This window comes from Vulpes lagopus, chromosome X (genome assembly GCF_018345385.1).
Source record: "Vulpes lagopus strain Blue_001 chromosome X, ASM1834538v1, whole genome shotgun sequence".
NCBI classification, from domain to species: Eukaryota; Metazoa; Chordata; class Mammalia; order Carnivora; family Canidae; genus Vulpes; species Vulpes lagopus.
Genome location: NC_054848.1, coordinates 31,189,434 through 31,213,082, shown reverse-complemented (window position 1 = coordinate 31,213,082; position 23,649 = coordinate 31,189,434). Strand labels below are relative to the sequence as shown.

Sequence of the window (23,649 nt, the reverse complement as noted above, 5' to 3'; positions counted from 1 at the left end):
TCCCCATGACTCTCCAAGGCCAACAGAATGAAGTCCTAAGACATTGTCCTGATATTCAAAGCCCTGGATGGCCAGTCTTCTGAACCAACTGATTCCAACTTTACCACTCCATACTCTCCTTGACAAGGAAAGCTCCCTCACTTATCACATCCTTCCTTGTTCCTACATCATTACAAAGAAATTCTAATGAGAAAATATGTCAGACTTGTCTTGACTGAGGTGGAGGTGCTGATAGAGACCTCAGCAGATATGTAACATGGAAGCCACTGCCCAACTCTCAAGAGTTTCTGGGAAAGCCATAAACAACTAAAAAATTATTTATTTGTTGCCCCATCATGCTGATCAAGGACAGACTATCCATAAAGATGACTCTGAAAGCTGCCAACTGATCAGTTTACCCCCAAAATTTATAAGCAAGGTCCACTGGTCTATTTTTTGCAATGTTTTCTCCTTCATTATCAAAAGAGAATTTTACAGGGTACAGCATTCTAGGTTAGGATTTTTTTTTTTCCTCTTAACACTTTAAATACTCTACTCTCTTCCTGACTGCATGATTTCTGAGTTCAATGTAATTCTTACCTCAGTTCCTCTATACATAAGGCGTTGTTCCCCATCTGGTTTCTTTCAAGATTCTTTCTTTATATTTGATTTTCTGCAATTTGAATGTAGTATTCCTAGCTATAAAGGGTTTTTTGTTTTGTTTTGTTTTGTTTTTTAAGCATCTATCCTGCTTGGTTATTTCCTGATCTTTCTGGATCTGTGGCTTGATTAATTTGGGGAAATTTTCAGTTACTATTATGTTACAGGAATTATTATTTAAAGGAAAGGTTTTTAAGAGATACAATTGTAAATAAATACCATCCTGTGAACTATTTAAAAGCACTAAGGAAACCACTTTTTGTGACACTATAGCTTAACTGTTTCATACTTTAGTGTGCATCAGAATCACACTAATAAAACACAGATTGCTGGGCCTCTTTCTCAAGAGTTTCTCTCTCTTTTTCTTTTGTTAAGATTTTATTTATTTATTCATGAGAGACAAAGAGAGAGACAGAGACAGAAGCAGGCTCTTCCCAGGGAGCCCGAGGCAGGACTCAGGACTCGATCCTGGAAAGCCAGGATCATGCCCTGAGCCAAAGACAGATATGCTCAACCGCTGAGCCACCCAGGCATCTCTCTCAAGAGTTTCTCAATCTAAAGGTTCCAGGTGCAGCCCTACCCTCCACATGTTCACATACCAGTGAACAACAAAATAGACAAAACTGTTCCTGTTAAGAAGTTCACATTCTACTGGAGAAAACAGACTCTTCATTTTGTATATATAATTTTGGGAAAATGCTATTGAGAAGAACAGAGCAAGAAAGAGAAAGATGGAAGTCTATGCTATTTTAGAGAGGGTAATGGGAAAGCTTCTCAGATAAAGTGATATTTGAGCAGGGACTTGAATGAAGTGAGAAACGGAATCATGAAGACAAACAGGAAAATAATAGTCCAAGCAGAAGGAAGCAGAGAAAAATGCAAAGGCTTTGTAAAGGCATAAAATTCAGTATATTTTTTAAAGATTTTGTTTATTTACTCATAACACACACACACACACACACACACACACACACACACACAGAGGCAGAGACACACAGGCAGAGGGAGAAGCAGGTTCCATGCAGGAAGCCCAATGCGGGACTCGATCCCAAGTCTCCAGGATCACCCCCTGGGCTGAAGACAGTGCTAAACTGCTGAGCTACCTGGGCTGCTGGAAAATCCAGTATTTCTTTTAAATAAGAAAAGAGGGCTAGTGCCTGTAATGTATTATTCTAAAAAATGCAGCAAACTATTTGAAACTAACTTGCATAGACCATTTTGTTGGTAAAAATAGAACCATATTACTTTACAACAAATGAATATACTAATTTCTGGTATATATATATATATTTTATAGTACTTTGGTTAAGTTTTACACCACAGTAATCTAACTAATGATTTGAACTTTGTTTTTTATATTTTTAAAAAAGCCAAATACAGTTTTATAAAATATGAATGTTATTCAGAGATTCAAGTCAAATTATTTGGATATTATCAGCACATCAATTAGAAGGTACTAAAATATTCTATGTTTATTATTGCCTAATACCAATATATCAACATATCTGTTTCAATTTTGATGTCACTATGTTTGCTGAAGTAATGCCTTCAAGTTGAGAGCAATTGTAATTGAAAGTCTCATTTTAAATCACACTCTTAAATCCTCTTACTTCTAAAGTTTAAACTCTGAGGGTTTAGTATAAAAAATAAATTTAATGACTTAAACACAACCCCTTCTGAACATAAGAGGTTTGTATGTACTTGGAAGAGGGGGACTGAATTTAAGCCATAGAAACAACCAATATGCACACTGTCATCCACTTCACTATAATCAGTGGTTATGATGGAGGGAAAAAATATACTACACAGAAAATTGGAACTTAAAAAAGAAAAAAAAAATCCTGAAAGATCTTAGGGTGGAAATTTATAGAGCCTCATTCCACAAGGAAAGAACGAGGCAGTGGCCACCCAAACACTGAATGGGTCTCTCTAGGAACACCCACTTATCTCAATATTTGGACCTAATATGACCAACCTCCCCTCAAATTCATGAAGCATTATTGCACTCAGTGATCTCCAACATGACTGTCACAATGACATGTAAGACGTTTTCTGGTCAAATTTCACTTGATATCAACTGAGGACATACAAGGTTTGAGCACTGTCACCTAAATTTAATACTTTAAAGAGCTGAAAATGTCAACAATGATATGAAGGCTATCTTTTGTAGAGCATCTCTACATAATTTTTATCATTTATTCTTCAAAATATATTAAAGAAGCATCTTTTATTATTTCCATCTACATGTAAAGAAACTGATCTTGAAGATGTTAAGAGATCCCGTTTGCAGAAAAAAGTAAGGCCTAGAATCCATGGGTTCTGAGTCCAATTCTACATTGTCACCCCAAAATTGGTAATAATTTATTTAAAGAAAAAAATTCTCACCTTTGTGACAGTTTTTCCATATAATATGTCGGGCATTCTCATAATTTGTGTTCATCCAATTAAGTAGAATCCTTTCAGGATTAGAATATATGTTGCTGGATGAAAAACAAGGATTGACTTTTGGAGAATTTTGCACAGGTATTGGGGGCAGATTATTGCTGCAGTGTGGTACAACCCGGGATAGTACCAGAACCTGAAATTGAGAAAAAGGGAGAACCCTTACTAGACCTGAATGGCAAAATTAAAAATTAGTATTTGAAGACTAAATAAAGCAAGTCATCAATATTTTCTGGTTAATTACATCCAATATAAAAGCAAAATAAATCAGAAGACCCCCTATAAAAAAGATGAAAGTCAGGACACATGCAATAACAACTCACCTATCCAAATCTCAGCTATGTTTGAAATCCTCGTGGAGGTGGGCCAGCAAGTACATAATGCATATGTAAACAATCTGAGCTACAATCTGTGAAGTCTCAGAGTCTGTAAGCTTACTTTCTCCCACTTAGTTCATAAAAACCTGTTTGTGCACTTTAAGTCAGTGCCTATTTGGTTTTTTTTATAGAAAAGTTTTGTAAGTTGGATATCTAGTCTTTTAGGCTACAACAAATGACAATAGGAAAAAATAGGACAGTGATGAAAAGCGAAAGAGAATAGACATATGACAAGAGAATAAAGACACAAACTATTAAAAGCTAAAAAATAATTCAATTGTCTGAGCCCCATTTAGAGAAGAAATAGGCCTGTAGAGAGTCCTGTGGTAACTACTGCACAGGATACTGAGGCAATATGAATGTTTCAAACATAAATTGCATTCTAGCTAAGAGGTCAGAAGGTCTACATCTATTCTTTCATTCAATTATGACGTACTGAGTGCATGATATGAAGCCAGTTACTGTGCTTGGAAATAGGAACATGACAGTGAAACAATGCAATCCCTAGCTCAAGTATATTTAGAAAGATACTTAATCCGAAATGGTGGATTTTCAAAATATTTTAAAAGGTAGAGCGTAAGAGGTAGAACAACAATTTAAAACATGCTATTAAAAAAAAAAAATAAAACATGCTATTAAAAAAAAAAAATAAAACATGCTATTAAAGCTAATTCCTTTTCCAGAGTTCCCAAGAACAAGGTCATACCATGTCTCCATTTGTCAGTGTTTCTGCCTCATCTAAAATTCAAGCTGTTGTTCTACCAGGAAATGACTCTTATATTTTTGGACTATGTTTAAAGAAAATAATATTTTAGAAGTAATGATTGGTCTCATAATGAATAAATGGAATAGTAATGAGAAAATGTCAAGTACTTCCCCATCAAAAAACTGAATACCAAATAGATCAAGACATGAGGTGAAACTTTAATTTTGCTAATCTGTTACAATTTCACAGAATGTTCTAAACTGTGTATAAATTATTCTAGTAAATCTTAACTCAAAATGTAGCCCAAAAAGGCACAATTAATTTAAGTAGGGGAATTAGAAAATGTCAGACCAGATTTAATTTGTAGAAGTTTACCTTTTCTTTGATCTAATAGAAGAATATAAGAAACATTGCTCAAACATACCATAAATGTTTATCACACCAACAAAATTTATTGCAGTTAAGTCTAAATATTATCAAGATCACAAATTTGTTGTAAAGGGAATATAATTTAAGTCCACAGAGTAAGAATTACAAAAACAACAATAATTTTAAAAGGCAAATAGAGAAAGCATATTTAAAAAGAAGCATTCAAGTTTGCTCATCAATAGCCCCTACCAAAGAGGACAACCTGGATGTGATATGGGGGTGAATACATAAGCTTCAGTTAAGACAGGAGATAGAGGAAAAGCACCAAGAGAAGACTGAATCTACAGGGGAGTTTCCTGGTGGTGGAAGGCACAGCAGCAATCTGACCTCAGCTCTAAGGCACAGCACACGCCATCCACAGGGATCAATCACTACAGGGGTTCCAGGAAACCCAGGATGCACCTGTTCCTGATTTAAAGATAAAGCCCTGCAGGTCCAGAGATCTGTTTCCCCTTGTCTTCTCACTCCCATTACCCATAGCGGCTCCCGGCTCCTTAATCATCTCTTTATCAGATCTCCTTCCCTCTCAGCCTATATGCTAGTTTTTCTCAGAAGATCCATCATCACTACTTCAAAGAGCAAATGGATGACATCTTAAATGAAAACACTGCAGTGTCCTACCACTTGTCCAAAAGTTCTTGCATCGACACTCACTTTGCTTCCTTCTCTATAACCACAATGGATGAGCTATCCCTTCTCTTGCATTAGATACCAAATCTACTCATCATCTTTGGCATAGTTCTGCATCAGTTGTCTTTTTTTAGCTTTTGGATCCTTAACTCCTCCCTTCTTACCAGTTCCTTTTTAGTAATATCAAAACATGCCTACTTACACTCAGCTTTTAGAGAGCTCTCCCAAACTTGGCTTCTCCCTGATTCTTTTATCTGTTCCCTCTACCAGTTATAACTCATGAAAGAGTTTTCTACCCTACTGTCTCCACATTTATTCCTTTTGCTCATCAAACCAAAGTCCATCTAATAACCTTCCCCTAATTAATCATTTCGGGCATTCACCCTGAAAGTGCCTTTGGCATCTTTGTTGTCCAATACAACAGACAATTTTATCTATCTATGTATCTATTTATTTATTTTTAGATGCAAAGAATTTTAATTAAATTAGCATAGTTAAGACTAAAAAGATAAACTGGACACTGCCAGCTTATCTTCAGCCATTGCCTTTAACAGGCTAGGGAATACAGCTTGAAACACAGCTGAGTCTTGCTGTTCTGAGACAGTGAAGGGATTTCCTCAGTATTTAAATATATTAATATGACCGTTATATAAATCTAAATATAAAACCAATCTATACATTTGGAGGTGGCATTTACCATCTCTGTGAAAAGCTACACATCCTTAATCAATTCCAATCATATTTTTTAGAAGGGGAAAACAGTGACAGCACTTGCTAAACCAGAATTACTATCAAAGTTCAAAAAACTGATCATATTAATTTAACCAGAAGCCAATCTTATTTAAATCAGGACTGTCCAAGAGAAACATTCTATCAGCCACTCATGATCTGAATTCTGGTCAATGAGATCAATTTAGATATGGTACACATAAAAAAAGTCATGACACATTTTTGTTTTGTAATAAATAAAGTGATGGCCAACTATTACTCCTTAGTAGCTTTTTTTTTTTTGAGATAAGCTATTAAGTCTGCTCTTTCCCCTGTCTTCTTAATGCCAGCGAAGATCATTTTTGTTCCAGGGATGTACTTCTTGGGATTCTCCAAATACTCCATCAGGGTCTCCTTTCCCCAGGTGATGCCTTTGTTCTTGTTGGCACCCGTGTAAGAAAATCCAGGGGCCTGCCCAATCTTTCGCCCAAATAAACCATGGAGGTTTGGCCCAGTCTTGTGCTTGCCTCCCTTCCACAGTATGGCACTGGGGGCACACTTCTGAACAAAAATCTTCTTGCCCTTCTCAACATCACCCATTTTTGAATAGCTTTTCTGTCACACATGAAACGAAGAAGCCCATTTGCAAGCTGGACGTCCTGCTCTCTAACCAACAGTTTTAAATCAATATCTTAAGCAACCTCTCAATTTCATCTGATAACACGTCCTTCCTCAAAGATTTTCTTCCCTCCTTGTTCATGATACCATAAAGTATTACTGCTATCTTTTTGCCTATTTCAAGCTCATTTTGCAGGATTCTCTTTCCTTACCTATTTAAATACTGGGTTTTAAAATAGATATTGGGTTCCTAACCAATGATATCTTTTCTTTAAACTTTATAGGTCTGTTTCTCCCAATTTTATCTCCCAGAGACCACTAAATATGCATTAAGAAACCACAAAGACCACCAATTGTTGTAATTAAAAAATGAAGATTCAACAGGATACTTAGAACATTATGTTAGTAGTAAAATGAGAATAATTATAGCTTCATATCAGTGAGATGAATGATATTGTTACAATCTCTATCAAGGTATTTATATCTACCTAGATGATTAATGTATTGAGCTATATCACTTTATATATTCAGTAATCTCTTTTCTTGCTATGTCCACCAAATGAGAAAATCCTACCTCATAATTACAGGTTAACAGAATAGATGCTCAGTTTGATTGTTATGGATAGTGAGGCCTAACATGAAGCCAGAAATTACGGAGATATCTTTTTATTAAAGTCTACTTCATCTTCTTTCAAATACCAACTAAATGCTAAGCTGGTTCATGATCAAATCACACTGAAAAGCCAAAAGTAAAAACACTCAACTCGGAAAATAGCATTAAAGATAATAGTACTCTACTTTTCAGTGGCATTCATCTTTGGGAAAAGTTTCTTCAGCTTCCACGGTCAGGAGCTCAATAACTTATACAGTATCTTTGTGGAAATTAGAAAGTGGCACACTCTCTGAGAAATTGTTGTCCTGATGGTATCCTTATTTAAAGTAAAAGCCCCCCCCCCCTTAATTGTTGAGACACAGCTTCCAATAGTGTCCATAGCCTTAATGAGCAGCATGTAGGCTGGATTTCAGCTCCCAATTATCAACTCAGCTGTGCAGAAACTACATGATCATATTCAGATTATCTGTCAATTCAACAGTTCAATACATTTTTTCCCCAACTAATCTTGGGAAAAAGCCAAACTTTTGATGCTTTAGTGATTTGTACCACCTTAAAAATAATGATATTCAAATCTTATAGGTATATGTCCAAGACATGAAAGCATCATGTGATGCATCATTTGAACTAGCCACTTAAAATAATGAAAATGATAAATGCAGAAAAACATCAGTGCTAGGAAGATACTGTATTTCATCTCACTATTGTTGGAAAAATGCATGTGAGAGTGACCTTCCTTTCATAATCAGGACATCTCAAAATTGGAAATAAAGACCTTGAATTTACAGAGATCACGAAGCAATTAGGTAACTCAGTAGCCTTAGATTGACAGTACTTAAAAATTTTCTATTTCCTTTAACAATGAATTCACAACAGAAACATATTTTTTAATGACTTACATTTCCCTATGAATAAGGGTTCATTTGCAACACCCTTTCTTGTGATCAATGGCTAATCGTCTATTAATATGTACCACCAACTGATTTTCTCCTGGTTACATTATAAATTAATCTTAAATTAATGACAAAGAATCATTCCTCCAAGAGCATGGGCTTTCACTGATAGAGAATAAAACATCATCATATATTTCTTTCTTTTGCATATATTTATCACACATGCAAATGTGTTCATACATTGCCTTATATTCAACCAAAGCACGCAATATTTGCTATTACATGTGAGAATAATTGTATTTCCATGTTGCATGCCACTGATATTGTGGCACATCCTACAGAGCCATTTAATAAAAGAATGTCATCATTTTTACTTTCCAACCATGTTTTATTGAAGCTCATTTTAAATATTCCACACAGGGGTACTTCAGTGGCATAGTTAAGTGTCTGACTCTTAGTTTTGGCTCAGGTCATGATCTCAGGGTCGTTAAATTGAGCCCCCATCAGGTCCTGCACTCAGTGTGCAGTCTGCTGGAGATTCTCTCTCTCCCTCTCCCTCTCCCTCTGCCCCTCTCCCCCACACTTTCTTTCTAAAATGAATAAATAAACCTTTAAAAATAAATAAATAAATATTCCTCACAAATATGATCCCTTGTACTATCTTTGCTTGTCTTCTATAGGGACATGAAATTCTAAATAATACCTGAGTATAACTGGTATCTTATCTACCTTTAGCAACAAATACTCTAATTTTATAGTATTTTGAATTGGTTTGGGGAAAATGTGTTTAAATTAACCATAAAGATCACTGTTCTTTGTTTAGAAATATCAAAATATTTGACCCAATTGTGCCACTATTAAAAAAAAACACAACTTTATGGCAGACAATACACAGGGAACAAATGAATAAACAGTTTACCTAAACTTATTATTCAGATATTTATTACTGATCATCATTTTCTTGTCTAGATTCTTCAGTAAAAATATCACATTCACTTCTTTCAGCACAGATTCATCCTTTATATCCACATGAGAGCCCTATTTATATTTACACTTAAAACAGCATTGAGAATTTGAGTGTTTCTGTTATTGTTTACAATTTCTCTTGTGCTTCAATGACCCATTTTTTAGCCATCAATACATTTTTGTGAATTGGGAATATAATGCAAGAAAACAGCAACAATTAAACATGAAAATTTAACAAGCAAAAGTAACCAAATGACACAAAATCAAATTGGGTGAGACAAGTTGTATACTATTATTCAAACTTTTAGCCAAGAAGAACTGACAAAGGCAATCCTGGAGTACATGCATGACCTCTAGGAATGAGAAAATGAAAATCTAAAGGAATTTGTGTGAAAATCACCATCTATTTATCCAACCTGTGAAACTCATCTCAACAACATTGTTTGCTTTTGCAGGAGAAATTGCCAGTCTGCTTCTGATTTAATAGAGATTCTAGAGCTACCTAGGCTTTGGACACAAGACATGGAGAAACACAGCTCAGCAAATGATCTAACTGGGCACTTTTATCTATTCCTATGACTTTATATGGAATCAATGAAGAATCCCAGATCTGTGCTGCCACCCAGATCTCTTTCCTGACTGAAGGATATACCCACCTGGTATACAGGGTAGCATAATACAGCATAACCAAAATTATTTTTTTATGCTTTCTTGCCCTATCTCATCCTCTATTCTCAACAAAATCCTGTTATTATCCCTTGTCTTACCATTTCAGTGACTGGGATCAAATTCCATTCAGTCACTCCAGTAAGACCCACTGTCGTCTTTTACCTCTCTGTTTCCTTCACCCATCAAGATCTAATGATTCACCAAGTCCTACTGAGACTGAGTTCTATTCCTAATATTTACAAAAGCTGCTCCTTTCTCATCTCTCCCACTACCACCAGTATTCCCAGTACCAGGCACTTAATTACACCCCCAAACAGTCTCCACACTGTACCAGAGTGATCTCTCTAGAATGCAAAGCGGATTATGTCAGCCTCTGTTTAAAATCCTTTAGGAGCTCAGTACTCTGACCCTGGGCTAAAGTCCATGAAATCCAGATTCCTTGGTTTGGCTTATGAAGTCAATTATGATCTAATTTGTGACTGGGATCACAGTCTATCCCTCCTACCCCCAGCCATTGTGTGCTTCTTCCTCAGAATCAAACATATCTAACCTCAGGCATTTCCACATTTAATTCCCTTTGCCTTGACAAATGTTACTGTCTTGCTCCCCAGCAAAATTCATCTACAACCTCCTTACAAATTGTACACACACACTCTCTCTCTCACCTATGCTCCAACCCTTTACCCTGCCTGGAAAACTCCTAGTCATTTTTCAGGGTCAGGTTAAATTGTTAAATTGTTTTTTGTTTTTGTTTTTGTTTTTTTCCCTAGGACCTTCCCCAAGGCACAGGAAAGGTAGGTTCCTCTCTATGTGCACTGACCCTTAGTTATTTGGGCTTACCTCATCATAGCAGTTTCATCATTCCTTGTAATTATATATGAATAGTTACTTATATACTTCAGGACACAAAATCCTAGAAGAGACAGACTATATCAAGTGTACCCCTAGAGCTTAGTACAGTGCCTGCACCATAATAGTTGTTAACTGATTTATTCAACAAGTATTTGTTAAGCATATACTATGTAGCTGACACACTATCAAATTCTGAGTTTACAAGTAACATTTGGTTTTTAAATTCACAGACTTATAGGTTGGGAAAGATAAATTATTATTATTATTATTTAACAATTATATAAATTATTATTATTATTTATTACCCCAAACATATCTATCAATGCATGCAGTGATAAATGAATGAATAAGTGAATAAAGCTCACAAACTGAAATTAGGACTAGTTTGTCCATAAAGTAGGGCATTTTTTGCCCTTCTGTTTTAGAGCTGCTCCTTTTTCTCAGCAGGCAACATTACAGATGATACAGACTGGAGTTAAGAAAGCAGAAAAGAAAAGGTCTTTTCCCAAATCTAAATTTGGCTGAGAATCACAAATACCCTCATACATCCTTCAGGGAATTACTCAAGAAAAAACATGATTTCTCCCCTTGACATCTTGCAAAAAAGGCAGGGCAGGCTGATGGAAGAAGAAGAGGAAAGGAGTAAGAATCATGCAGCAGAAGGAACTTTCTACAGGGTAGGCTGGGTAGCTGACTGCAGTGGAGGCTTTTGGCTACCAGACAGCAGCGAGAGAGCCTTGGTTTCTGTGCCCCAGCAGAGAACAAAGAAGAGATAAGCTTTATCTACATGACATGGTTTTATATGGTTAAAATCAGGTGATCTGGGAAGACAGTATGTATGCCTGTGGACCTTTGTTTCCTCATCTCAAAACTGGAGATTAGGGATGCCTCGGTGGCTCAATGGTTAAGTGTCTGCCTTCAGCTCAAGGTGTGATCCAGGGGCTCCAGGATGGAGTCCCACATCAATTTGGCTCCCTATAGGGAGCCTGTTTCTCCCTCTGCCTATGTCACTGACTCTCTCTGTACCTCTCATGAAAAAATAAATAAAATCTTAAAAAAAAAAAAGATTATTGCTTGTGAAGAGTAAACAGGCTCACATTTAAAAAGCCTCTGGTGACAAAGAGTCTGACATAAACTATATAGTATTTAGTTATTAGTTTTGTCCTTTCCTTTCAGTGACTAATTGCTACTTCTCTTTAATTTCTCCCTCATTTTTTTAACACCATTGTCCCACAGCTCACCTTACCTGTGGTTTCAACCTGCAAAGACAGAGCAAGAGCCTCCACTAGTCTTAGTGGGGAAGCTCTGCGGTGCCACAGTTAGAAGCCTAGAAAATAATTCTCAGGACTGAAGTCAGCACTTTTTTACACAAAAAAAGGAGCATGATGTCGAAGGAATAATTTATGCTATGTTAATCTACCTACACATGCAACTTGGCATGAAGTTAACTGGAGAGTTTCATCAAAACCTGGTCTCGTCTACTGGGGGATGGTTCCTAGTAAATATCTCTCCAGAATAATATTTATAGCAAGAGTCTAGTGTGTAGCAGAGGTAGAAACCATAATTTTCACTATTATCCATTCTTTAACCCTTCCTTTTAGTACCAGAATATGACCATTGCTATCTATTTTAGGAACTACATTTCTCAACATCCCCTGCAGCTAGGTACAATCATACGACTAAACTCTACCCAAAGGAAATGATTCATCTTTTAGGTGACATCCTTAAATGGTATTTACTTTTCCTCCACTACTCCTTGATGTGTTCTTTCTTGTTCTGAGAAACTGTCCTAGAGATGAAAGCCCAGTACTGAGGCTGGAAGACACACCCTGCTGTCTCTAAACCACCTTTTTCTCAACAGTTTCATGAGAAAGAAAAATAAAAACTCTATCTTATTGGAGCCACTATGTTTCTGAATTCTTTAATTGGCAGTATCACCTATACCTTAACTAATACACTATTCAGGTACATCAACCAAAACAACCAGCAGTGAATAAGAGTGGAGATGTTACCTTGTATATCTGAAGGAATACATCTGTCCATGACCGTTTACTCCAGGCTTCAAACTGACTCATATCTATAACAATATAATGCTTTTCCTTAGGTATACAGGAACATGCAGGCAAGGTATCAGTGGAAGAATTTAAGGAAAAAATATTACAATGTTAATTAAAATGCAATGCAAATATAAGTTCAAAATTTTAACTACTTAGCATATAAGTTTTTTTTTTTCTTTCTTTCTTTTTACAAAGTTTTGCATGCCCTATCTATACATTCATCAAGATCTCTAATTCCTCATGCACCGGTTACAGAAACTATCAACAGAGGTAACTTTCTGGAATGCATAGCCCCTTACTGAGGTTATAGATTTATCCACTCAATGTATCTACTAGCTTATTTGGTGACAGAAGTGGCAGAATGAGATGCAAAGTTATTCTGAACTCTGAGCCTGAAAAAGAAACACATCCTTTGGATAAGCCACTGTAACTCAGCAGAGTGTCAAAGGACAGGTCCCTGGTGGCACCTGGGTGGCTCAGTTGGTTGACCATCTGACTCTTGATTTTGGCTCAGGTCATGGGGTGGAGCCCCACATCAAGCCCTGTACTCAGCAGGGAGTTGCTTGAGAGTCTCTTTCTCCCTCTCCCTTCTTCCCCCTCCACCCCACCAAATAAATAAATACATCTTAAAAAAAAAAAAAAAGACAAGCCCTGGTTCTCCTGCTTGCATCATGTGTTGAGTATAGTAACAGAGCCACAACTAAAGTAGAGTTGCTTCAAAGCCTGCAGGCTCCTCTAAGAAATTCCCCTTTTCAATAGGTTTCCATAAAATGAACTGTATACTTTGAAAATAACTAGACATGTCTTGCTCAATTTCTGCCTATTCTCTCCTTTAACTAAGGAAGGGAAGTGGCAAGTGGTGGGGAAATTAAATTTGTATTTTCCTTGGAAGATACATATTCTAAAAATTTAAGAAAACATTTACATAAGCACACACAATTCATTTCTAGATCCCCTAAAAGAAGCAATTACTTATATATTTAAGAAAGCCATATATTAATTTCTGCATAGCATAGGGGCCAAGGGCAGGCTAGGTGGGTCACTTTGGCACAAATATTGAATTTGAAGGAATTTAGGACAGGTACCCTCAAAACATACCACTTTGGCATATCGACTATTTTCAGCTGAAGGCAACTGAGACACTCTGGGCTCAAGAGAAACTTTTGCCTCTGCCTTAACTCACAGAAGAATTTAAATTGGTGGTGGTGGTGGTAGAGTCTTTCCCAGAATAAGGGTTGTTAGCAGAGATAGATTTTACCTGAGTGACCCATCTGTATGGCAGGGCAAACATCTAATTACCAAACATCTACTCTTCTTAGCACCTGGTGAGGTGCATTCCTTCCCTTTGAAATCCTAGACCCCTACCCCTTCTCCTTAGTTCAGAATGACACATATATACCCCATTTTGTCTTTGGAATTTCCATGTCTGTGTGGATTCCCCTTACATTTGCTATTAAATTTGATTTTCTCCTGCTAATCTGTTTCATGTCAATTCTATTCTTTGTCTAGCTAGAAGAACCTTGAAGGGAACAGGATATCCTTGCTCCTCAACAATAGGAACTCCACAAAGATTTTTAGACAGATATAAAAATATGTGTATATGTCCGTGTGTATATATACATATATGTATATATATACACATATATACACATTTAAATATTTATACACACACATAAATAAGCTGTCCAGAGAGGCATAATCCATAAGACATTTCATAAATAAAAATATCAGTATTTTAAAATGAAATCTTCTAACAAAGACCAAAGAACAGTCAATTTAATAACTGTGCAGATTGTTCCCTAGAAATTGTATTGCCTTACTGTAATTTCAATCCACTTTTTATAATCTTCTGGTTCAAGCAGAAATTCTGGCAGTACATGAGAAATACATGCTCCTTGAGTGCTAAAATCAAAAAAGAAAAATCCAAATTATCATTGTATAATACAGTTTGCATACCACCTGCATTTGAACTTTATTTCAATATCATAGTTTATATGTGTATCGAATTTTAATTTTTAAATTTAAAATTTATACAATTAGCTTTAACCCTTCCCTTAACAATGAAATGTGCATATGATGTTTCCTTTAGAGAATTAATAATAAGAAAGAACTTACTAAGTGCCTACAACCAGCCACATCTATCCTTATATGATAATGGAATAGAGACTTATAGGACTTGGCTAACCATTTTATTGTTGCATAACATTATAAAATTGGAAAATATCTGGGAAAAGTTTGAATACAATAAAGCATCTAACAGACCATTAGTCACCCAATGCTCAGTGAATGCCACAACACATACCTGAATACAGAAAACCCCCAATATAACATAATCCATCATCTATTTTCTTTGATTATACAAATTTGTAGAGTACATCTGTTGCAGCACATATATATTTATATTATTTTATACATTTAAAAGCATATATATGAATATATATAATTTATCACATTTAAGATTATAGTTTTTTAGTTGGCATATTTCTTGAAATATTTTTTAAAGATTTATTGATTTGAGAGAGAAAGAGAGAGCGTGAGTGGGGGGTGAGAGGTAAGAGAGAGAGACAGAAAGAGAGAATCTTAAGCAGGCTCCACATTGAGTGCAGAGCCTGACACAGAACTCCATCTCATGACTCTGAGTTCATGACCTGAGTTGAAATCAAGAATTGATTGCTCAACCGATTGAGCCAATATTGAGAAATATTTTTATTCAAAGTCTTTATATGCACACCTATCACCACTAGAGCTACTTTCACAGAGTTTAACCCAGTTTTGGCAGGAGTGTTTCCTAGCAGGGATTTAAACATTTAGTTCTAACTCATTTGGTGAGCATAGAATGCCACCCACCATAAGCACTTATCAGAGAATGCCATATCTAGTACTCAACTCTGTAGACATTTTGCAGTCCTATCACTACTGAAAAAATGGGGGAAAGGAAAGGCAGAAAAAAGCCTCTAGATAATTCTGAAAGCTCAAACCTGGAAGGTAGCATAATGAATGAGAAGAAAGGGTAAAAGGAGAGACCAGAGTTCTAGAATTGTTAAGTTTGACTTGGCCATGGGCCACGGGAAGCTGGTAGAAGAAATAGTGCTGCATACATAAAGCTCCTTTGTTTGAAGGTCAAACACCATCCCTTCTCTTTGATTTTCAGGCATTTCCCATCTGCATCTATATTACTCCTATGAATCTTCACTACACTGGAATTATTATAGATTTAAATAATATCTAACTTTAATGGAACACTATTCCTTAGCAGGAGTAGCTGACCTAAAGCATATTTAAGAACTCAAATGATATGATGGTCCATTAGGTTGAAATCTTAGAGGTAAAACAAAGACAGCTCAGAGACATATATAGCAGCTGGAATACTTCCTTGCATCCAAAGCAAATATGGGATTTCAGAAGGAAATAATCACTTCTATTAAATGCTACTGAAAGCCTAAGAAAAATTATCAGGGAAGCATTAAACTGAAAGCTTCTTGAAGAAGGCGACCGTGTGATATTCATTTGGTATTCCATAGTGGCCAGCAGAGGATAGGCCCTCAGTAAAATGTTGAGAATGGAGAATGAATTGTTTGCGTTATTAAAGACAATAGGCCCCAAATGGAGTCACTTATGCTAAGCTCCATGTCACCAAACTGAGATTTAACTTCATTATGATTTTGGCTCTCCCAGAAATGGAATCTTAAACCAGTCAATCAGGAATCCCCTGAGCAGCATTAGTTAGGTAGTCTGCCTGACAGACTCCTACCATCCCTCCTAGAGAAAGTAACTTTGCAATAACCAATCTGCTTTTGTGCTGTAGGAATAGAAAACTTTTCCCTCTTTACCTTCTAGGGTTTTTTGCTAGTCCAACAATCAAATTGACATAAGATACATTAAGAGGGGAAAAAAAACCCTCAGATTTAATTACATACCTAGGAGAGCCCCACAAAGACGTGAAGACTGAGAGGCAGTCAGACAGTTAAAGGTAACGAGAAGGGGGTAGGGGCCTGGGTCTTCAAAGGGGAGGAAGACAATTCACAGGAATACTAGAAGAGCAAATGTTTGGTAAACAATCATTTGCCATGCCAGGTAGTAAAGTCTGATATAAAAAGTTATCTCTGGTAATCGTTCTCTTCCTGGTACAGGCCCTCTGTAAATGCTTGTAGGCAGTTAAGGGAGAGGTAAAAAGCTTTTCCAGAGTCTGCTGGGACTCAGTGGCCTTCAGCTCAAAATAATCCCCATGCCAAAGTGGCACATTTTGGGACTGCATATGCTGCTTCCCCATACTCTAAGTACGACTTCCTTGTTCTTGCTTCTTTCTGCCTATAAAATCTCTTGCCTTGTACAGCTCTTCAGCTTCCTTCTGTCTGCTAGATTGGATGCTGCCCAGTTCATGAATTCCAAAATAAGACTGATAAGAGCTTTAAAATTTACTCAGGTGTATTTTGTTCTTTCACAGCATTTTACCGACACTATTATGAAGTGAAGGGTAGCAGAATATTCCATCCCAAAATATACCTCTTTGGCATGCCAATTATTTGGAGAATCTGCAGAAAGGGAGAAGCTCTAAAAACAGGGTAGAAGTCACCCTTTTGTAAGGGAAAACACACATTTATTTTAAAAATTTACATTAGAAAAGGGGCCCCACCAGGAAGAGATCTATTGTGAGGAGATAACTTTTTCACCTTAGAGATTTATCTGTGTGACAGGGTAACCTTTATGTAACAAATACTTCCTCCTCTCACCATTCTGGAATTACCTCCTCCCCCTCTTGGCCCCCTTCTCTCTTTAAAGCCCTAGGCTCCTACCCTTTTCCATAGCTCAGAATGGTATAGAAGCCTCATCTTTTGGCTGACTTTTGAGTCTCAAATCTTTGTGGTGCCACTGTACTTACATACATAATTAAATTCTTTTCCTCCTGTCCTTTTATTATGGGGGGGGGGAGGTTGGTCTCATCCAAGAACCTAGAAGGGTACAGGGGAAATTACTTTTCCTCTCCTACATGAGACTTGTCTTCTTTTCATTTTGAATGTATCTCAAGACCTAACTTCATCAGTCCCTAAGACAGTATTTATGATTGTCTTTATCAATAGATTTTATTATGTCTGCTCAGTAGTTTTATAGAGTGTTGAGTTGCCTAATTGATTTAATCACACTTTTAAAATCTAGGTTTTCCATTTGAATATTTCTTCCAGGTTTACACTAAGTAGAACATAATAAAATTAGATGTAATGAGTTATTAAATTCTCAATTTGATCTCTAAAGATTTTTGAATTTCTCATTTATTGTACAAAATCAATATAATTTCACTTGTATAAAAGTCCTTACCCACTGTCATCAAATTCAAATGTGAAAGCTAATAACATTTATGATTACTTTGAATTTAGTACACTTATTTGCATGATGAAACATATGCATGAATCTTAGATCAATGACTCAATTTTAAGAACCATATTGCTATACTTAAATATTGAGGAATTTTATCACGGTTGACATATCCTGATAAGCATGTATTTGCTGATAAAAGAACAATAAATTTGAATGGCTTGGCATTAAGTCCAAAATCATTCTTCCATAATTGTGTCCTCACACCATAAAATGTCAAAACAGAAACTACCATGTTAATGTCAAGACCACTCACTGGGAGCTAACCAACAAAAGTGCTGCAAGAATAACATGACAATTCCAAGTACCACAGAATTTAATGACACTATCAGGAAACTGTTTCATTTCTATAATGCACAAACAATAAAGATTTATTTAAGTGTCTGAACCTTTTCCTTCAATTCACAGTTAATACTTCATTAGATATTAGAACACTACTTTCTTTCTTTTGGTAAATAATAATTATAATTAAAACCTTCTAAAAGAAAAGTCTTCTAAACACAACTAACCTTCTAAAATAAAAATAGCATTAGAATGTTTGCCTTATTGAATTAAAGCATTTACTTTAATAAATCAATCATCAAGGACCAAGAGTAGGACATGGTAAAATTAAAACAAAAGTTATGTACTTTCAATTTTAAAATTACAAAACCTTTTAAAATGTACTTATTTTATCTAATAAAGACACGCTTGATAAATATTGGTTTTCTGGACATATGTCAATAAAATGTTTCTCTCTAATAGAGCAACAGATTTGTAAAATATTCTATTTCAGTGACAATGGTATCACAAGAATCAGTTTTCAGTATGTTGCTAATGGCTATCATATCGAAGAAACTTAGGGAAACATTTTAGCATATGAAAGCCATAGATCACAGTTTATTGTATTTAAATTCATCCTCCTCCTCTTCCTCCTCCTCCTCCTCCTCATTATCTACAGTGTGTCATGTAATACTTACTCTATTATTTCTAACTCTATTGTTAACCAAGTTTCGAATTATCTTCAACTTTACAGATATTGAAATTGAAGCTTAAACAGATTAACTTGTGGAAAGTCACAGGAGTACAAAAGACCTAGAATTTAAGCCTGCATCTACCTAGTTCAAAAGCCATGCTTTTTTACCCAACTTCAGTGAATTCTCCCAGAATCACTCTTAGACTGCTGCTTTAAAATATTTTCATTCTTAGATGCAATTCCATTAAATAAGATACCATAGTGGTCATGTATAAGTAAGAAGGATATAATTTTTTTAAAGATAAAAGAAATGAAATGACAAATGGAATTAAATTTAATTATAAAGGGAGGTGAGTTGGTTTCCTAAGTGTATTTATTTTTGTGAATGAAAAATTTATTTAAAAATCAATGGTATTAGAAAGAGTTATAATAGTTTTATATTATGTGATATCCTACATTACAGTTTCAATGCAGGATACATAGTGGTTTTGTTCTGCTTCTGTTTTATAGTTTTATATTATGGAAATTACGAACCAAAATACTTTGTTTTTTTCAGTGAAAGTTAATTATATCATAAAAATTATTGTTGCATATAAATAAATGAAATTATATCAAAGGATATTAGGCATTGTGTTAGCTTGGTCTGTCATAACAGAATACAGCAGGCTGCATATACAATAGAAATTTATTTTTTCACAGTTGTGGAGACAAGAAGTCCAAGAACAAGATGTTGGAAAATTTGGTTGCTTGTGAACATTCTCTTCCTGGCTTGCAGACAGCTTAAAGTCCCATCTTTATATCATGAACCATGATTACATTCTTAAAGGTCCTGTTTCCAAATACAGTTGCATTGGGGGTTAGGGCTTCAACATGTGAATTAGAGGGAGACTCAATTCATTCCATACCATGCACAAATGACAAGAAACATTAAGTATATTCTTTCAAATATAAGGATAAAAATGTATTACAAAATATAATACCTGTTTTCAAAATAGTTTTTACAACACATATGACATTTTTATGGGCTGAATTGTTTCCCCCCTCAAAAGTCACATGTTGAAATCCTTACACGGGTACTTCAGAATGTGACTATATTTGGAGTCAAGGCCTTTAAAGAGGCAATTAAGATAAAATGAGGTATTAGGATAAGCCTTAATCCAAACTTCCTGGTGTCCACATATGACCATGAAATTTGGACACACCGAGAGACATTTAGGGGTATGTGCACACAGAGGAAAGAACATGTGAGGACAGAGAGAAAGTGGCTGTCTGCAAGCCAGAGGCCTCAGGAGAGAACCAATCTGCCAACACCTTGATCTTGCGTTTCCAGCCCCCAGAACTGTAAGAAAACAAATTTTTGTTGTTTAAGCCTTCCAGTCTGTTATTGGCAGCCAGGGCAAACTGATATGGATACAGGGGAATAAATGCCTTAATAATTAGTTATTTTTAAGAATTTACAGTTTAATATTATCAATAAAGTTCAATGTATAACTTTCATAGTATATACTCCATCTTTTCCCAATTTAATCCTCTCTCACTGGTTACACCTTTTCTCCTGGAATTCAAGTGCTTTACCTTATCTTCTCTTATCCCTAATTTTTCATATTTCACAACATTTTCTCCATTCCTATATGACTATCCTGAGACCCAATTTCAAAGTTTTATTCCTTTCACCACACAAGCTCAAAAAGCAAGCTCTGTGAAAGACAATGTTAATAAATAAATATTTAATGAACATTGGCCCCATTCTTTGTTATTAAGGACCCTGGGTATTAGAGATGCCAGATGAATGAGATGTGCTTCCTGCCCCCAGCTTGCACACAAATTAGGGAGGTATACTCACCTATGAATAAGTCAGTGGTATTGAAAATAATTGACAAAGTTACACACAGCTGTGCTATTTTCGTTAGCTGATAAAATCTTTATCATTCTCTCAAACAGATTAGATATATAGGATTAGGAAGAAAACCTAGACTTAAATGTTCATATATTTTAGAGTCTTCTAACTTGAACAGTCTCCTTATAGTAATTCTGTTCTATGGGACAAGCAATCAAAATTTCAGACCTCCCCCCCCCACACACACACAATGGCAACAACAAAGAGAGAGATTTATTGTGTAGTAAATAAAGCTTCAACTTTAGCTTTCATCACATTCATGAGTCTCTTCTAAAGCCATGTTGCTAAAGTTTGTATTTTTAATTTGATGTTAATTTATAAAGGAGGGATCTCCAAATTGTGTAAGGCCTCTCAGAACATGGATCAGTCCTACATTTATGCTTACATGAAGTAGGTGAGAGGGACACTTATACCCTTCTACAAGCAAGTCTGTGATTACTTTTCTGGATCTCCAGTCTCTTTGGCAATACCCCCTATCACTGCCTGAAACCAGTTGCCATGTGGGTAATTGCTGCTGAGGCCTGAGATGAGGATCTTGCATTTCTCCTCCTACTCAATTGAGGACCCAGAGGTCTCTCAAAACTGACTCAGCCACACTCCAGTTCTCATATATTTGTCATTCATACCATGGCTTCAGCTCCTACCCTCCTGTCTCTTTAGTGGAGTCCCTCTCATTTAGTCAGCCTCCATAACAGGCTGCCTGGGTCTTAACTCAGTTCCCTTCAGTGAATTAGAAACTTCTAGGTCCCTTACAAGTCACAAGAAACTCAGGCCAGTTTTGACTATTCACATGGCAGCACCTAAGAAATGAAGAAAATAATTTGTTCAGCTCCATCTCTAATTTTTTTAAAGTTTTTATTTAAATTCCAGTTAGTTAAAAATACAGTGTAATAATAGCTTCAGGGGTACAATATAGCGATTCAACACGTGCATACAATATCTGATGCTCATCACAACAAGTGCACTCCTTAATCCCCATCACCTATTTTACCCATCCCCCAACCAAACCCATCTGGTAACCATTAGTTTCTTTTCTATAGTTAAGAGTCTGTTTCTTGGTTTGCCTCTCTTTTTCCCCTCTGCTCATTTGTTTTGTTTCTTAAATTCTACATATGAGTGAAATCATATCTAGTATTTGTCTTTTTATTACTAATTTCACTTGGCATTATACTCTCTAGCTCCATCCATGTCACTGCAAATGGCAAGATTTCCTCTTTATGGCTGAGTAATAATCCAGTGTGTTCGTATATGTATATACCACTTATTTATCAACTCATCAGTTGATGGACACTTGGGCTATTTTCATAATTTGGCTATTATAAATAATGCAGCTATAAACATTGGGGTGTATGTATCCCTATGAATTAGTATTTTATATTCTTTTGAAAAATACCTTTTTTAAATATTCTTTGGGAAAATACCTTGTAGTGTGATTGCTGAATTGTAGGGTAGTTAGTTCTATTTTTCACTTTTTAAACAAGCTTCATGTTTTCCACAGTGGCTGCACCAGTTTGCATTCCCACCAACAGTGCAAGAGGGTTCCTGTTCTCCACACCCTCAGCAATATCTGTTGTTTCTTCTGTTGTTGATGTTAGCCATTCTTACTGGTGTGAGGTGATACCTCATTGTAGTTTTGATTTGTAGTCCCTTATGATCAGTGATTTTGAAGACCTTTTCATGTGTTTGTTGGCCATCTATATGTCTTCTTTGGAAAAAATATCTATTTATGTCTTCTGCCCATTTTTTCATTGAATTATTTATGTTCTGAGTATTAAATTCTTTATAAACTTTGGATATTAACCTTTATCAGATATGTCATCTGAAAGTAACTTCTCCCTTGCAGTAGGAAGAAGAAGGGCAACCTAGGTAGGTTGCCCTTTAGCTTTGTTGATTGATTCCTTTGCTGTACAGAAGCTTTTTATTTTGATGTAGTACAATAGTTGATTTTTGCTTTTGTTTCCCTTGCCTCACGAGACATATCTAGAAAGAAGTTGCTACAGCTGATGTCAAAGAGGTTACTGCCTGTGTTCTTCTCTAGGATTTTTATGGTTTCAGTTCACACATTTGGATCTTTAATTCACTTTGAATTTAGTTTTCTAACTTGTGTAAGAAAGTGGTCTAGTTTCATTCTTCTGCCTGTTGCTGTCCAGTTTCCTCAACACCATTTGTTGAAGAGACAGTCTTTTTCCCATGGCATATTCTTTTCTGCTTTGTCAAAGATTAATTGACCAAATAATTGTTGGTTTATTTCTGAGTTTTATATTCTGTTCCATTGATCTATATGTTCATTTTTATGACAGTGCCATACTGTTTTGATAACCACAACTTTGTAATATAACTTGAAGTCCAGAATTGTGATGCCTCCAGCTTTGCTTTTCTTTTTCAAGATTGCCTTGGCTATTCAGGTTCTTTTGTGGTTCCATACAAATTTCAGGATTGTTTGTTCTAGCTCTGTGAAAAATGCTATTGGTGTTTTGATAGGGATTGCATTAAATGTGTTGATTGCTTTGAGTAGTAGACATTTAAAAATTTTTTTCTTCCAATCCATGAGCATGAATGCCTTTCCATTTATTTGAGTTGTCTTCAATTTCTTTCACTGAAGTTTTCTAGTTTCCAAGTACAAGTCTTTCACCTCTTTGGTCAGGTTTTTTTCCCCTAGGTATCTTAATGTTTTTGGTGCAATTGTAAAAAGGATTGACCCCCCCCCCCCTCTTTTTTTTGCTGCTTCATTATTAGTATATAGATATGCAACAGATTTTTGTCGATTTTATATCCTGCAAATTTACTGAATTTGTGTACCAGTTCTAGCAGTTTTTTTGGTGGAGTCT

The 23,649-nt window shown here is 35.8% G+C and overlaps 2 protein-coding genes across 7 annotated transcripts in view; both read right to left on the bottom strand.

The window, feature by feature from the left end:
* The window catches only part of CFAP47 (cilia and flagella associated protein 47), a 492,283-nt gene that overhangs the window by 287,185 nt on the left and 181,449 nt on the right, over positions 1 to 23,649 (bottom strand). For all 6 annotated transcript variants that reach the window (XM_041740236.1, XM_041740239.1, XM_041740237.1 and 3 more), the window contains 3 exons: positions 14,420 to 14,501; positions 12,555 to 12,641; positions 3,025 to 3,217 (listed from right to left, as the gene is read on the bottom strand). In XM_041740236.1, coding sequence (XP_041596170.1) covers positions 3,025 to 3,217; positions 12,555 to 12,641; positions 14,420 to 14,501 — 362 coding nt within the window. The remainder of the gene's footprint in view (positions 1 to 3,024; positions 3,218 to 12,554; positions 12,642 to 14,419; positions 14,502 to 23,649) is intronic.
* LOC121482342 (cytochrome c-like) lies at positions 6,208 to 6,531 on the bottom strand. Its single transcript, XM_041740242.1, has one exon. It carries the CDS (start codon positions 6,529 to 6,531, stop codon positions 6,208 to 6,210), a length of 324 nt encoding a protein of 107 aa, XP_041596176.1.

Coding starts and splice junctions, on each gene's coding strand:
- LOC121482342 (XM_041740242.1), bottom strand. CDS start 6,531: ATGGGTGATGTTGAGAAGGGCAAGAAGATTTTTGTTCAGAAGTGTGCC.